Source organism: Mesoplodon densirostris, chromosome 14, assembly GCF_025265405.1.
Source record: "Mesoplodon densirostris isolate mMesDen1 chromosome 14, mMesDen1 primary haplotype, whole genome shotgun sequence".
NCBI lineage: Eukaryota > Metazoa > Chordata > Mammalia > Artiodactyla > Ziphiidae > Mesoplodon > Mesoplodon densirostris.
In genome coordinates this window covers 18,984,763-19,002,137 of record NC_082674.1, presented here as the reverse complement: position 1 = coordinate 19,002,137, position 17,375 = coordinate 18,984,763, and the positions used below count along the sequence as shown (strand labels likewise).

Genomic DNA, 17,375 nt, shown 5'->3' with positions numbered 1-17,375 from the left:
GTGGCGCAGTGGTTAAGAATCTGCCTGCCAATGCAAGACACACGGTTCGAGCCCTGCTCAGGGAAGATCCCACATGCCACGGAGCAACTAAGCCCGGGCGCCACAACTACTGAGCCTGCACTCTAGAGCCCATGAGCCACAGCTACTGAGCCTGCGAGCCACAACTACTGAAGCCCGGGAGCCTAGAGCCCGTGCTCTGCAACGAGAAGCCACTGCAATGAGAAGCCTGTGCACCGCAACAAAGAGTAGCCCCTGCTCGCCGCAACTAGAGAAAAGCCCGCGCGCAGCAACAAAGACCCAAGGCGGCCAAAAATAAAAATAAATAAATAATTTTTAAAAATAAAAAGACCCTGTTGGCATTATAACTAAATTAACAATGAATGTATATATTAATCTGGTAGATTTGACAATTTTATGTACTGTCTTCTTATCCAATAGCATGATAATTTTTCCACTTGTTCAAATCTTGTTTTCTGTTCTCCAATATAGTTTTATAGTCTTCTATATATAATTCCTATGCCTTTCTTAAAGTTAACTACTGCTTTGCATTTTAAAGGGAAAGGAGGCGAAGGAAGAAGGGGAGGGTCAGCCCCACCGCTTGCACCACCCAGAGTCCAGCCGTCCATTGTGGTGGTGGCCGAGGCAGCGCCACTGCTCCAGGATTCTGCTCTAAGGACTCGCAGGGGGCGCAGGACCGCGCCGCGTCACCTGGAGCAGCAGAGGGGCCCACCCGGAGCAAGTAAGTAACTTTCACGGGCTCCAGTGACCCGGGCGGGCGGGGGATTCCAACTCGGAGGGAGTGAAACTTGCTTGACGCTCTTCAGTGTCTTCCTGCTCCGCCGCAGCCAACCCGTACGGCCATCCTCTCTACACCTCGTCCCAGTCTGTGGCCTCCGCGTCGGGTCGGTCCGGAGACTGCAGGGGCCCCGCGGGAAGGAGCTCAGAGGGCGGGGGCCGGACGTACGGAGGGAGGCCGCTGGCCGGCAGGGGTCGCTGCGCCCCTCAAAGAACCTCGGTCTACCCTGTGTCCTCAGAGAACATGTTAGCTGTGCACTTTGATAAGCCGGGAGGACCAGAAAACCTTTACTTGAAGTGGCCCAGCCCAGCCCAGGGGAGGGTGAAGTCCTCCTGAAGGTGGCAGCCAGCTCCCCGAACCGGGCGGACTTACTCCAGGTACCCAGGGGTCTGGCAGCGGCTGGGACTGGGCGGGACTCCAGGTTCTTCAATAAACATTCACCAGGGGCTTCCCTGGTGGCGCAGTGGTTGAGAGTCCGCCTGCCGATGCAGGGGATACGGGTTCGTGCCCCGGTCTGGGAAGATCCCACATGCCGCGAAGTGGCTAGGCCCGTGAGCCATGGCCACTGAGCTTGCGCGTCCGGAGCCTGTGCTCCGCAACGGGAGAGGCCACAACAGTGAGAGGCCCGCAACGGGAAAGGCCACAACAGTGAGAGGCCCGCGTACCACAAAAATAAATAAATAAATAAAAATAAACATTCACCAGATGAAGAAAAGACCTAGGGCACTACCATTAATGCTCATCATGATTGTGCGTGCTGGGGGTTCTGAAACTAGAACCACTTAGCCTCCGTTGTTTACACAAAATACAGGGGTGTTTGCACAGCAGAGTCCACCCTGCATCAAACCATTGTCTGCTCGGGTTTCCAGATAAGGAGACTGGAACTCCCATTTGTTGAGCGCGCGCGTGTGTGTGTGTGTGTGCGCGCGCGCGCGTGTGCGTGCACATGAGTGTTATACCTTGCCCTATCTCCTTTACTCCTCAGGCAGCCCTGTTCACCATTTGTATTCCACAGATAAAGAAACTGAGGGTCAGAAAGGTTCAGCAATGAGCCCAAGGCCACACACTAATTTATTTATTTTGGGCTGCGTTGGGTCTTCATTGCTGCGCTCAGGTTTTCTCTAGTTGCGGCCGTGGGGGCTACTCTTAGTGGCGGTGCGCGGGCTTCTCATTGCGGTGGCTTCTCTTATTGTGGAGCACAGGCTCTAGGCACACGGGCTTCAGTAGTTGTGGCTTGCGGGCTTTAGAGAGCAGGCTCAGTGGTTGTGGCGCACGGGCTTAGCTGCTCCGCGGCATGTGGGATCTTCCCGGACCAGGGCTCGAACCTGTTATCCCCTGCATTGGCAGGAGGATTCTTAACCACTGCGCCACCAGGGAAGCCCACCCAAGGTCACACACTAGTAACCAGGGGAACTGTGACTCAAATTGAGGTCTTTGTCTTAAGGCTCCGAAGTCTGTATTCTTTCCACTCTGAGGGTCCCAGAGCTGGCAGGGGGCAGTACTCTAAGAATTTTCTTTTGACTTCTTTTTGAAGCACTAAACTAGGCCAGCTGCATTTTTTGAATTAAGAAATGTACACCAGAATCACAGGGGGCACTTATTCAAAATAAATAGGACCAGGACCCAGGCGTGTGTACTTTGAAAAAGCTCCTCAGATGGTTCAGATGCACACTCCTAGTTCAGTCCCTCTGGTCTCAAGCGTCTAGTTAGAGGCTTCTGAGGACTGTGTTGAGCGAGTACAGAGCCTGGCACTTGATATATGAGAACTATCATTAAGGAGTCCACAGTTTGGTTTGCAAGGCAGAAATAGAGACACAGATGTAGAGAACAAATGTATGGACACCAAGGGGGGAAAGCTGGGGGGCGGTCGGGGGGTGGTGGTGGGATGAATTGGGAGATTGGGGTTGACATGTATACACTAATATGTATAAAATAGATAACAAATAAGAATCTGCTGTATAAAAAAATAATTAATTAAATTGAAAAGAAAAGGAGTCCACGGTTTTATTCCCAGTCTTGCTATTAATTTGCTTTGCCACCTTGGATGGGCATTTCCCTGCCCAGGTCTCAGTTTCTTCATTTGTAAAACAAGGGATGTAGATGAGAGAAATAGCTAAGGACTCTACCAGTTAGACATCCACTGATTACGGGACCTACAGTCTCTTATTTGCATGAAACAAATCACCTCTCCTCTCTTTTTTCTTGAGTTAAAAAACCTAACTTTACCCTGAACTTTGTCTTGAAATAAAAAGGGGCTATGGGAAGAGGGCCAGGGATGGTGACACACAGACTTCTGATCATGTTCACTACTTAGTGCACCCTTTCTCTGCAGAGACAAGGCCAGTATGCCCCACCCCCAGGAGCCAGCAACATTTGGGGACTCGAGGCATCTGGACACGTGGCAGAGCAGGGGCCTGGCTGCCAGGGACACTGGAAGATTGGGGACCCAGCATGGTTCTGCTGCCTAGCGGGGGCCAGTATGTCACTGTCCCTGAAGGGCTCCTCATGCCCATCCCAGCAGGACTGACCATGCCCCAGGCTGCCGCCATCCCAGAGGCCTGGCTCACCGCCTCCCAGCTGTTACATCTCTTGGGTAAGGACCACCCCACCCTACCTCATGCTCACTCCATACAGCATGGTTCAATTTCTTCATGACTCAGCCACCTCAGAACCCAGCAGTCCTGCAGGGAAGCTTTGATCTGGCCACTGAGCCACACCCAACCCCAGCACCTCAGCCTACTGTACCATCAGTAGTATCAGGTCCTCATACTGTGCAGCAATATTGAGGCTGAAAATCATGGCTAGCACACAGAAAACCTGGAAAGCGCTGGATGAAAGGCCTGTGCACATCCTCACACTGTAAGCCCAGCAGTAGCCCCAGCTTCTCAGTCAGGCTAAGCTTCTCTCTGGGAGCCCTAGCACAGCAGAAGGAGGCATTCAATTAACTCTTTAATTCCTCCCCAATCCCACTGAGGCCAGCAAAGAGCTTACATGAGGGTCCCTGGCTTTGGGGAACTCAGTGTAACTGGCAAGACAACCACAGTGTTTGGAAGGGTGGCCCTGTCTCTAACTACAACAGAAGCTCAAGATGGGAAAAGTTGGTGTGGGCAAAGAGGGCCCGAGAAGGCTTTCTGGAACAGAAGGCCTTGAAGGGTGGCAGAGCTGTGATGGACAGATGGCATACGAAGGTGGCCTAAGAGGGTCAAGGTGAGATCAGCTGCTTCACTCAGAAGTGAAGGATGACAACTGTAATTTGTGAAACATGAGACTGGGACTAGATTGTGGTGGCCTTGAATGGCAGGCTATTTGGACTTGACATGAAAGCCAATCAAGAACCACTTGACATTTTGAGGAGAAAGTGACATAATGAAAGCTCCATTTCAGGAGGAGCCTGGTGGCTGTGTGTGGTGCCTGGATTTGTGAGACCAACTGGAGGCCAGTTTCAGACTGAAGAGGGGCTGGCTTCAGGTAGTGACAGCGGGAATGGTGGTTATTCTTACTCATTCAGGTATAGGTCAGAGATATGTTTTGGTATTATTTCATAGGTAAAACAGAGATTATGGATGTGGCTGCTAATAACTGTTTCCAAAAGTTGTTTCCCACTTTGACCAGAGGCAGTAAGACAAAAAGTCAAGATGTTCTCTCAAAACAGCCAGAGATTTGACATTTGGTGGTCCCAGGGCCAGGTGATCATGGTAGAATAAGCCTATGTGGAGAATGTGTAGCAGTTGCAAAGCAAAGAAAATGGTTCCTGTACTTTCTGTCACAGGAAATGTTCAGGCTGGAGACTCTGGGCTAATCCATGCAGGGGTAAGTGGGCACAGCTGCCATCCAACTTACCCAGATGGCTGGAGCTGTTCCTCTGGTCACAGCTGGCTCCCAGCACAAGCTTCAAATGGCAGAAAAGCTCAGAGCAGCTGCTGGATTCAATTACAAAGAAGAGGATTTTTCTGAAGCAACACTGAAATTCAGCAAAGGTAAATAAAGCTTCTGCCATTCAGCAGGAGTTTCAGAGATGATTAAATAAAATCCTCACCAGCCTCAGAGTTGCCTCTGGATCTCTCTTCCCTCTGCTAAAAGCACAACAACTGCCCAGGCCAAATTCTAGTACTCTGGTATTTGACCACTGGAGACAGGCAGGCAGTATTTAGGACTAAGATGATTTTCCTGTGCATTCTTGTAAGTGATATGATTCATACACTTTTTAGAAAGTGGATAATCACACAGAGTTGGCCTGGAATTATTCAGGACCTCTTTTTCCCAACCAGCCACTCTGCAGTGAATTAACAGGAGGCATGGAGCAGAAACCAGTTTGGAGCTGGTCAGAGTAGGCTTGGGTAGGTAGCTCCCTAAACGGGGGAGTGGATGTGTCTGCCTCTGTATTCTGAAACTGAATCTGCATATATTTGGCTCATCCCCTTCCACTGTTCCACATGAATCCAAAAGGAGAGATGAAAACAAAGCTAGCAAAGCCATGATTCAGGCAACCCAGCTCAGACACTTGATAACTTAGATATGGACTAGCCTGTCCTGTAGCCTGGGGTGGATCTCCCCTATTCCCCTGGGTGCCAGTGGGTTCTCTACTTACGTGGAGGTCCGGGGAAATATCAGATCATGGTGCTGCCCCATTTCCCTCCTGCTGTGGCAGGGATCGTAAAATATGAACTATATCACACATGTATAATAGAGTTCAGCCAACTAAACTCCATTTACAACCATGTTTCTATAAGCAATGTTTTGAGTTCCAACCTATAGATTTACTGCTTGCACTTGTATTTATTTAGACCCATATTTCCACAAATATACCATCTAATCTTATTTTACACCAAGCTTTCTGTGTCTGACTAGCATCACATAACTGTGTTTCATGTGAAAGGCGCTGGAGTCAACCTTATTCTAGACTGCATAGGCGGCTCCTACTGGGAGAAAAATGTCAACTGCCTGGCTCTTGATGATCGCTGGGTTCTCTATGGTCTGATGGGAGGTGCTGACATCAGTGGGCCTCTATTTTCAAAGCTACTCTTTAAAAAGGAAGTCTGATCACCAGTCTGCTAAGATCTAGGGACAAAAAGGTGAGTGATGGGTGAAAAGAAAACGTGATTTAACTATTATCCATAAAAGTGTGATTCAGGGCTTCCCTGGTGGCGCAGTGGTTGAGAGTCCGCCTGCCGATGCAGGGGACACGGGTTCGTGCCCCGATCCCGGAAGATCCCACATGCCGCGGAGCGGCTGGGCCCGCGAGCCATGGCCGCGGAGCCTGTGTGTCCGGAGCCTGTGCTCCGCAACGGGAGAGGCCACAGCAGTGAGAGGCCCGCGTACAGCAAAAAAAAAAAAAAAAAAAAAAGTGTGATTCATTCACATAATCCTGAGAAAGTAAGATCATATATTAAGTTAGAGAGCCTATGTATTAATAGAAACCTGCTCCTCTGTGGATAAATAGGTAACCTAATTTCACAGAACTAATTAAAATTGGTTGATAAAGGCCTCAACATCTTGGAAACAGGGTAATGTATTATGTAAACTTTATAACAATGAACAAAGCATTGACCATATTAGGAAACTACTAATAGTTCCAAGACTTTGTTTTCAAAGGCAAAACTGTTCTCGGTGTGCTAAGAAAGCCTCTTAGGTAAGTAAGGTTAGTAAGCTTCTACCTTTAACAGATTATACATTCATGAAGTCTTTTCTGTGTGGCATTCCAGCAGGTGCCAGCTTTGGGAGTTTCGTAACAGGGTTTCACAACTGATGGGGGGATAGCAGAGGTTAAGCATCCCTTTTGAATTGAGCCTATATTAAGTCCTGTCTGTGGCTGCCTCCTGCTTGAAGTCTTTATTTAAAAACAGCCTTTCAGCTTCCAGTGACACTAATATTTTCTCCAAGCTTTCGTCTTTATCTGGGACAGAATAGAGCTTACAAATCTAGGGACATGCACACACATGCTGGTAGTGAAGGGATTACATACCCTTGTGTGACTTTTCAGATGTGTACAAGTTTCAGAGAAAGCAGAAAGACTAAGCAGGGTGGGGAGTGGCAAGGTAAGGCCTCTGTCCAGGCTGATGGTCTCCTTTTCCTTATCTTAGTACAAGCAGATGCTGGTGAAGACTTTCACAGAGCAAATTCTGCCCCACTTCTCCACGGGGAACCCTCAACGTTTACTGCCGGTTCTGGACAGAGTCTACCCCATAACTGAAATCCAAGAAGCCCATGCGTACATGGAGACTAACAAGAATGTGGGCAAAATCGTCCTGGAGCTGCCCAGTGAAGGAGGAGGGGCAGTACAGGACAAGGCTACCTCAGGTCTTCCAAGAGCAAACTTGGAGAAAATTCACAGTACTCAGGCGACCGGGTGCTACACCAGGCTCGCCTGTAATCCCCTATTCCTCTCCCAGCCTCAAATGATCAGTGTAAAGCCGGTCTAAGGAAATAGTGGACTTGAAGAGTGGCACGTGGACTGTGGCCGTCAGGGTGGGGGTGAGGTGGGAGTCGGGACTGGCATCGCCGAGGGGATTACAGAAGAGGCCCGGTCAGCTGATGCTGAACTTCGGGGGCTGAGCCAGCGCCAGGGGTTCTGGGTACGGAGTACAGCGTCGGCCACGACCCAATCGGCCAGAACCCTGCAGGCTCGTCTTCGTGCACTGTCAGGGGCCCAGGCACACCCACGCGTCCCCCGCATAGCAGCGCGCGCCCCGCAGGCCTGGACCCCACTCTAGTCCCCGCCTTCTCCGGCAACTCACCCAGGCGCAAACCCACCTCTCACAACTCTCCTCAGGCTCCACCCCCTTCTGCCAGCTTCCGCTGCTCTGGGCCTCCGCGACCGGAACACCGCCCCTTCTTAAGCCCAGGCCCCGCCTTTCAACCTTCCGGCCTCTTAAGTGTCTCAGCCCCGTTTTGCGCCGGAGTCTTTTCCTGAGCGGAGACTACGTCAGCACGTTTTGGCGTGAGACGGTGGTATTCCGGTGTGTTAGAACAGCTTCCGGCGGGGTCTGGATGTTGATGTCCTGCTTCTGACGCCTTGTTGCACTCGAAGCTGAGCGAGCTCCGGAGGAGTGGGAATTTACGTGTTTGCTGCGGTAACCTCATCAGCCTGCCAAGATGGCGATGCAAGCGGCCAAGAGAGCGAACGTGAGTGTCTGGGACTTCTGTCGAGGAGGGGGAGCACTTCGCTGCTGGGCTTTCTCAGCGGCGTAATCAGAGCATTCTTGGCCTCCTTCCGTCCCCTAGGCGGGGAAGCCCAGAAGTTACTGACCTGTCGGGGGATTCCATTCTGGACCGGTCCTTAGGGATGCGCTCCTTGAGCCACACTTCCGCCCCTACCCCTTTTGAGAGTTCCTTTAAGTCTGTTATCCTAGGGTCAGTGATGGTGTTAACAGCCTGTGTTGCTTCACCTGCACCTGGGACCCGGCGTCAGGACCTTCTCCTTGGCCTAAAAGTCGGTAGCACAGATGAGTCCGCAATAAATAACTTATGCTTAACAGGCAGCTGGAACCTGGAAGTCTCCTCAGATCATGGAGCTTTTTGGATCCTTCATTAATGTTTTCAGTGATAATTTTGAGCGTCTAGTATGTACCAGACTTGAGTGATAGGATACAATAAATCAGTCATATTTATTGAACACTTACTATGTGCCAGACACTAGTCTAGGTATCGGAGATACCTAGAATAAAACAGAAAGGCCTGCTGCTTACATTGTAATATTAGGGAGTCGGGGTGTTATGGAAGCCTAAGAAAAATTGTCTTAGGAGAGAGAGTAGTCAGCTCTTAAGATGCTGAGAGGTACAGTAAGTTGAAGACAGTTAAATATAGTGAGATGAAGATTTTTGGTAACTTTGATGATAATCATTTCAGTGGATGAAATGTGGGATGCGGTGGGATGAAAAGAAGGTAGAAGTTGAGAAAATGGAGACAGCTCTTTCCACACATTTTCTCGTAAATAGGGAGAAGAGAAATTGGATGATAGTTAACTTTTTTTAGGATGTGTGATATAAGGTGTATTTGTATGCCAATGAGAATGATCCAGTAGAGCCGGAGAAACTGATGATGTAGGAGAAAGGTGGGTTAAGTTCAGGAGTAGTTTGGGGTAGGTGAGGGGTTGGCATAGCAATGAGAGGGAAAGTGGCTGGATATGGTTGAATGCATATTGAATATAAGGTGCTTACCATTTGGTCGTATCTATTTTCTCCAATAAGCAAGAGCCAAGGTTATCACCTGGGATGAGCAGGGAAGAGAGGATACAGCTCAGCTCGGATGTTAGAGGGAGTGGTGATGGTAAGGTTTGACGAAAGAAGGGAAAATGTGATATAGTCTCTTGCAGAGTGAGAAAGCAGATGTACTAGAGATGTATATTGTGATTGTCTGACAGTGTTTATCATCTATTTGAACTTAACCTTAAATCTTAAAGTCTAAAACTTTATTGTACTTATTTGTTTGCCATTTGTCACCACCACCAGTTTGAGGGCAGGGAATAAGTATCTTATTCTTCCATTTATACAACACTTAGGTTAATGCCTGAAGTAGTTGCCAGTTTAATAGTTATTGAGCAAATTAATGTCTAGTATGTAATTAAGTATGTTAATAAGAAGCACAGGAGTGAAATCTGGACCGGAGATACATATTTGAGAGTCATAGACTCAGTGTGGAAAACGTGCCTGGTTAAGAGAATGTACAGTTAAGGGGAGTATACAGAGAGTCAAGAAAAGAAGTCTAAAGGTGAAACTCTGTGGAAGAGCCTATTTTAGTGACAAAGAAGACTGAGAACAACTAGCCAGAGAGTTAGGAGGAATCCAAGGAAATAGTGTCAAGAACAGTCAAAAACGTACTAGTCAACAGTGTCAGAAGCCTCAGAGAAATTAAGTGGATGAGAATTGAATACTATACTCCAAAAAAACTTTAATGCAAAAAAAAGAACACTGCAAGTGAAAGGTCTTAGTGCATAAAAGCATTTTTCATCAGCGTGCTGGAGTAGGAGCTAGACTGTGGTAGGCTGATGAGCGTTATGAAGTAAAGAATATAAGCAGTGAGTACAACCTGCCTCTTTTCAGATGCTTGACTGAGAGAAAAGAAAAAAGAGCAAGACAGGATAGCAAAGAGAGGGCTGATAAATTCAGGAAAGGCAGAAAACTTGTCTTTTTTCCTTCACTCTGTAATCCTAATACCTTGCCTGGTGTATATATAACGAAGGCACTCATTAAATATTTGAGTGAATGAAGAGGGATCCAAATAAGTGTTTTGTTTTGTGTAAGTTGGGAGTACATAAGCAGCTGCTCACATGAGTAATAAAAGAAGCCAATGGTGAGGGAAAGGCTGTAAATTCAAAAGAAAGAGATCATTGATAGAACAAGTTCCTGAGAAGACCAGAGAATGGTCATCAGTGGGAGTTTTATTATCCAGCAAACAGGAACAGTTCCCTTGTTCCTTCCCACACGTCTGCGGCATTGAGGACTTTTAAATGAGGTTGGAGATCTTTGTTTACCTGTAGTGACTGAAAACCTGGGTTTTGTAGTAGCCCCTTATTAGTTCCTACTAATAGTCCTCCCTAAAACCAATGCTTTTCCAAAGAGCATGCCATTTTCAGTGATATCAGATTATAATTCTTATTCTTGGCTTATAAAAATTATGCATCATCTTTATTAGAATTTATTATGAGAATTTTAAAAAAATGATAGCACTCCTGCCTCTGATTATAATAACAACACATTATTTTTCATTTTAGATTCGACTTCCACCTGAAGTAAATCGAATTTTGTATATAAGAAATTTGCCCTACAAAATCACGGCTGAAGAAATGTATGATATATTTGGAAAATATGGACCTATTCGTCAAATCAGAGTGTGAGTCTTACTGAGACTTTTGAAATGTCATTTAAAAGAAAATGATTGAAAAAAAAAAGAAAATGATTGCATAATTTATAATCTCAGAATTATAGCTGACAGAGGGCCTAACCAAGAGCCTAGAGACCAAGGGGAAAGTACCTACAGAGACCCTCATGATCCAGCTCAGTGAGAGCCAAGAATGGTAGCTGTGAAATTATAGAGAGCATGAAGTAGTAATGAGTCGTTTGAGGCGAATGGATGGGAAGAGAAAGAACCAACATTTATTACATACCTACAATTTGTTAAGAAGTACTCTACTGTGGGTTTTATATGCATTAACTCTAACTCTCTCAACACTCTTCACCATCTCCTTTACTGATTCCAGAATTTCTGAATAAGCTGTGCAAAGGGATTTGAAAGTAACAGAAAAATGCTTTTTTTTTCAACTATAGCTTTCTATTGAAGATTTAAAGGTATGGGGCAAAATAATTATAACATAAATCCGTGTTTTAATTTAAAGATTGGGGTTCATACCTTCATATGATGTTTAACATCTGCTGTATGCCAGTTGTCGTAATAGGTGCTTTTGTTTGCATCACCAACACTACAGCCCTGTGTGGAGGTGAGAGTGTGTCTATTTCACAGGTGAGACTAAGGCTTAGAGAGTAAAGTACCTTTCTAGCTTCACACAGCTATTTAGTGATAAAATCTTCTGATTCTAAATTGAATCTCTACCCAGTACCACAGCTGCTGTCATTTTAACTAGTATACATAAGCCAATTACCTGAGTCCATCTAAGAGGATTTCTAAGCTTTTTATTTTTAATTGGAATATCCCTTTCTTAATACATTTTCTTTTATGACTTGAGAGTTCCTCTGTGGCTTTTAGAACTCTGAGATCTTGAGGACTCTCCTTTACAGTGATCACTATCCCTCCAGAGCTAGAAATATATCATCATTGGTACTCAAACAGGGATGATAATGAAGTGTTATAGAGCAGCTGTCCTTTTTAGGAACTCTCTTTGCATATTTGATAAAAGCTTTTGACCCTTTCTACAGAATACACACAACGTTTTGCAAGTGATTTCAGTGGGTACATGGACTCTAGGTTGAGAACTCCTGTTCTAGACATACAAGAATAGTGTACAGAAGAATCCCTGACTTGGGGCTCAGGAGACGAGATTCTACTGCAGGCCCTTTTACTAGCCATGTGACCCTAGACAAGTTGCCCAGCTTTTTCCTCACATGTAGGATAATTGGTCACCTTACCTGGCATGTAGTAGACTCGCGGTGCTTTGAACTTTTTAAAGCCCTTTCATACTTGTTACATCTTTTGATTATTAAAGCCATGAGTAAGGTGGGACAGGTGATGGAGCCTGATGTCACTATTTGACACATGAAGCAGCTGAAGCTCAGAGAGGTTAAGTTACACGATTAGGTTTTCTTATTTTCACTTTAAGCTTTTACCACCAATCAAGAAAATAATGTTGACTCAGTGCTTAACATATAGTAGGTAGCAAGTACATGTTTTTAATTAAAATTACAATGTGGAGATCAAGATATTAGGTTGATAATTAGGGGCTGGGGTGCTTGAGATGGAGAGTCTTTCTTTTTTTTACATCTTCATTGCAGTATAAATGCTTTACAATGTTGTGCTAGTTTCTGCTGTACAATAAAGTGAATCAGCTATATGTATACATATATCCCCATATCCCCTCCCTCTTGAGCCTCCCTTCCACCCTCCCTATCCCATCCCTCTAGGTTGTCACAGAGCACCGAGCTGATCTCCCTGTGCTATGCAGCAGCTTCCCAGTAGCCATCCATTTGACATTTGTTAGTGTAAATATGTCAATGCTACTCTCTCACTTCATCCCAGTTCCCCACCCCCACCCCCGTGCCCTCAAGCCTGTTCTCTATGTCTGCATCTTGATTCCTGCCCTGCCACTAGGTTCATCAGTACTGCTTTTTAAAATTGAGATGGAGAGTCTTTAAAATGCAATTAGCGCCTCTCCCTATTCTACTTCCTAAGAAGATGTGAGAGGAAGGAAGAGAGATGTTTTGTTTTGTTTTGTTTTGTTTTGTTAGCTTCCTGGAGAAAAGATGTGTGAGAGAACTGATAGGAGAAAGTAGATCTCCACCCTTCAAATGCTTATTAGCACTTGCTGAATGCATAGCACTGTGGGAGTAAAATAAAATACAAGGTCATGTTTGCCCTTAAGGAACTTAAATTGTTGTTGAGTTTTTTATGGTTTTATTCTGAAGGAGAAATTAGGTAGACTTTTTGCGAAAATCTTTGGGACAGTGTTTTTTTCCTTTGGGTAGTCCCAATTTTCATACCTAAAGCATTCTAGAAAATGGTTAAAAGTCAAAAGTCCAAAAGTTGTTAGATTATTTGCAGAGAGTAAAGAATATTATAAAATTTTTCGTCAGGCCCATGTAACCTGACAAAGTGGGAGTGTTTGATGACACTGGCACCCTCCAACCACCCAGCACCCTATACCTATCCCATCCCCTTCTACAGGAAGCACAAGCTCTGACCAGGGCCCAAGACTGTAGTCTCGTCCTAGATCAAATCTAGGCAGGTGCCTCCCCTTCCCATGGGGCCCACTGCCTTTCCTTGACCCTCTGCAGGGACTGTGGCAGTTAATAAACCTTATTCTGCAGTTGCATTGGGTGGATAGAACACAGATGGAGGAAAGGGGATCCATCTTTAGCCTACCGGAGCATAGGCTGGATGGGACCTCTGCCAGCTGTCCCCACTCACAAGCACATGGCCATCTGCCACCTGCAGTTTGTTGCTCCTCACACTTCCCTAGCTCCTCCCCTAACGGAAGCTGGTGAGGTGAGGAGAGGAGGAGGCAAGGAACACCTACACAAGAAGCAGCCCCATATCCATGAGTGAGATCCAGCTTCCGCTTTCCACTTCCAGCCACCTTCCAGCATTCTGCTCTGGCTCACAGGTAACCCCACCAACAAGCACACTTCAAACCCAATCCCTCCAGAAACCCAGCGCTTTTCTCCAGCTACACAGGGCTGTGTAATGCATAAAAGTGCAGATAATATTAAAAATGAATGTGTGGGGCCTCCCTGGTGGCGCAAGTGGTTGAGAGTCCGCCTGCCGATGCAGGGGATACGGGTTCGTGCCCCGGTCTGGGAGGATCCCATATGCCGCGGAGCGGCTGGGCCCGTGAGCCATGGCCGCTGAGCCTGTGCGTCCGGAGCCTGTGCTCCGCAACGGGGGAGGCCACAACAGTGAGAGGCCCGCATACCGCAAAAAAAAAAAAAAAAAAAAAAAAAAATGAATGTGTGACCCTTGTTTTAAAAGGGCAGTGAATCTTGGGGGAATTCCCTGGTGGTCCAGTGATTAGGACTCCGAGCTTCCACTGCAGGGGGCACAGGTTCAATTCCTGGTTGGGGAACTAAGATCCCGCATGCCACGTGGTGTAGCCAAATAAATAAATAAATACATAAGCAAGCAAGCAATGAATCTTCTAAGAAGAGTGGAAGAAACTACATTGGCTCTTTACATTGGAGGATATCCTTTCCTGGCCGTAAAGGATGGTGGTTGCTGTTTTCCTGTGTATCGTTTATAATTTTGCTGTCTTCCTGGTAGGGGCTTCCTTCCAACCCCACCTCCTTCTACAGACACAAAATGGTTTTATTTTTATGGATTTGGTAAACTTTAATAAAATATTACCCAGAAACTTTTGTTCCCTACATTGACGGAGATTTTTTGTGGGTTTTTTTGTTTTTTGGGGGGGCGGGGTTTGGCTGCGCTGTGTGCTATGTGTCTTAGTTCCCTGACTAGGGATCGAACCCATGCCCTCTGCAGTGGAAGCTTGGAGTTTTAACCACTGGACCGCCAGGGAGATCCCGAGGTCATCTTATTTTTAAGGACTGGAACTAAAATTAGAGTGAGGGAGAAAATCAGAATCTTTAGAAACAAGGGACTAGTGTGGTAAATAACTAAAGTATTGGTTCTGTTGCATAAATGCATAGTAAGAAAAACCCCATTCTAGACACTGCTGACTAATCACAGCTATCACTCCTAAGGTAGCATACTTTCCAGTGTAAATTTGAAAATTGATTCTTATATGAGAAGTAGGAAAGACTAGAGCAGTGAACATGAAAACTGAAAGTTTCAAGCTAGTTCTTTGCTGCTATTGCTTTAGTAGCCATATTAGTATTCTTGATATAACAGTAAGTTTAACCTGAGCTATTTTACTTAAATAAAAACAAAAATTACATATTTTGAGAAATTATAGGCTTATCCAGCATACCTATCCATAGTATCTATTTCCTTTAATGGTTTTCAGGTATATGTATATTTTAATTAAGTCTGATTCAACTCGGTAGGGGGAACACACCTGAAACTAGAGGAACAGCTTATGTGGTCTATGAAGACATCTTTGATGCCAAGAATGCGTGTGATCACCTGTCAGGATTCAATGTTTGCAACAGATACCTCGTGGTTTTGTACTATAATGCCAACAGGGTAAGTATGGCCACGGTTCTCATCACTTGGGGACCCCATGTAAGAGTCAGTAGAGAGCTGTACCACCACTAGGGGAGATGTGTACCCTGAGTTCTTTTCTAGCTACTGCTATTGGTGAAATTCATTTGACTGTAGATTGGTAACTGTTAACTTTGGTGCTTACCACATTTTCAGGCATTTCAGAAGATGGACACAAAGAAGAAGGAAGAACAGTTGAAGCTTCTCAAGGAGAAATATGGCATCAACACAGATCCACCAAAGTAAACGTTGTCTGCATTTTCATTTTGGACTGTTTAAAACCCACGAATGACCACCACTACCCCTTTTTTTTTTAACTAATAGTGAATGTTGTGATTTCTTACTTGAGATTCAAAAAGACCTCCTTGAAACTCTGATATATTTTAGAATATATTATGTTAATAAATTTGTAGCTTTTTGTAAAACATGTCAGTGTTTTATCTTAAAATTTCTCCTCCTGTATTATAGCAGAAAAAAAATAATAAAACAGCAGTTGAACCATAGCAAGAATTGTTCAGTGGTAGGTGGTCCTAGAGACTGAGTTTCTCGAGGATGGGGACCTTTTGATATTCTTAATGCCTCCAGTGACCAGTACAGTGCTTAGCCATCAAAGGAACTTGTTAAGAGTATTGTTATTTATTGAATGTCTATTAATAATGAAATCTCCATAACAACTTAGTGAAGGTGTAGGTATCTCCACTTCGCAGATCCAAAGCTTATCATGTTGAGTGAATGAATAAAATGCTTACATAAAAAGCTGCTTTTTACTTTTTTTTTTTTTTAATACTTTTTTGGCCGCACCTCATGTGGGATCTTAGTTCCCCGACCAGAGATCGAACCCGAGCCCCTTGCATTGGAAGCACCGAGTCTCAACCATTGGACTGCCAGGGAAGTCCAAAAGCTGCTTTTTTACATCAACTAGTTATTAGCCACATGAGTACACTTGAATACTTGCTTTACAGTTAACGACATACCTTTGTCAGTATGGGTACCCTTGTCCTTACAGGTTTATTCTAGAAATGGTCGTTCAGATGACAGCACATGGTTAGAAATGTGAGAGCAAGCTGCTTGGGTGGTGCTATTTGTTGTTACACGTCTAAGATGTATTTATGTACTTTCCCCTTTAGTTAGTAAGTGTCTGTGTATATTTTGGACCTTAGCTCACAGTATATCTTTGCCATAAATAAAATACTTAATGTTTATTCTTATAATCACAGACTCCCATGGCGTGGAAATAGTATGGTTATTACCACATTCATCATAGCTCAGCAGCTTGAAGGAGATAGCTATAATTTTCTTTTTATAGTTTAGGCATGGGCCAAATGGAAAAACATGGACTAATTGTTTTGTATATAACTATAGCCCAAAATCAATTTGAAGAGTACAAGCACTGAATCATTTAAATGGACAAAAGCCTATTCTACTTTTAAATGTATTTAGCTTTCAAATCTAACATTACTGTAAGAAAATGGGCTATGTTATACTTTTTGTACTGTCTTCTCAAAGCCTACTATTGAAAATGAAGAAATAATTGTCTTATTTATTAATTATGTCTGAGTGCTTTTTGAAAGCACTGTTAAAGAGTAGAAAGTCATTTCTATAAGGGCAGGAAGATGACAAAGGAGCCACAGCTGTAATTTTCTTGTGAATGTTTTTATGAGTTTCTTACTAATTTTTGTAATGCACAGTGTGCTTTTAGGTATTTACAAATATAAAAAGAATTTTCTAAAAGACTTTTTAAGGGGATGACAAATTAGACGTCTTATAGTGTGATTTGTCTAAATGGCAGACTGACTTGCCCCTAGTATAAGTTGTTTTAAATTAATAAAAGGGGAAATTCCTTCTACTGACAGCTACGGCTGGTCTATCATTTTGATTAATATATCTGTTAGTTGAATTTCATGACCTGAAGTTAAGAGTTTAAAAAAATGCCCTGTAATTGTTTGGAAATTTTTTAGCATGTTCCAGTTATGTTACAAGAACTTTAATTCAGTGGACAAATACTGAGCCCCTGCTCTATGCCGCATCTGTGTGTAGTAAAACGCTGAGGACATAGTTACAATTAGTCCTCTGCAGCAGGCATTGAAGGCGCAGTTTTAAGAGTGTCAGTAAAGCAGGGCCTGTGAAGCCTAGCATCATATCCTCTTCAGGTGCTAGCCAGTAGGTATTTGCTTTTCCCCCCACCTCTTCTTAGTGTCTCCTGTTACCACGTTGGCTATAAATACTCTAGACTGAGATCTTTTATGTGACTCCATAA

General features: G+C 44.7%; 2 protein-coding genes across 2 annotated transcripts; both read left to right on the top strand.

Annotated features, from left to right (window-relative positions):
* The first annotated feature begins 1,039 nt into the window (after positions 1–1,039).
* On the top strand, positions 1,040–7,804 carry TP53I3 (tumor protein p53 inducible protein 3). The gene is given in 11 exon segments (XM_060116923.1): positions 1,040–1,085; positions 1,088–1,173; positions 3,129–3,240; positions 3,243–3,389; positions 4,566–4,608; positions 4,610–4,773; positions 5,673–5,822; positions 5,825–5,868; positions 6,877–7,142; positions 7,224–7,368; positions 7,472–7,804. Coding segments are annotated over 11 exon segments (1,536 nt in total).
* SF3B6 (splicing factor 3b subunit 6) lies at positions 7,689–15,543 on the top strand. Its single transcript, XM_060116793.1, has 4 exons — positions 7,689–7,918; positions 10,506–10,624; positions 14,962–15,100; positions 15,275–15,543. The coding sequence occupies exons 1-4, from the start codon at positions 7,889–7,891 to the stop codon at positions 15,362–15,364; spliced, it is 378 nt and encodes a 125-aa protein (XP_059972776.1). The 5' UTR covers positions 7,689–7,888; the 3' UTR covers positions 15,365–15,543.
* The last annotated feature ends 1,832 nt before the right edge of the window (positions 15,544–17,375 follow it).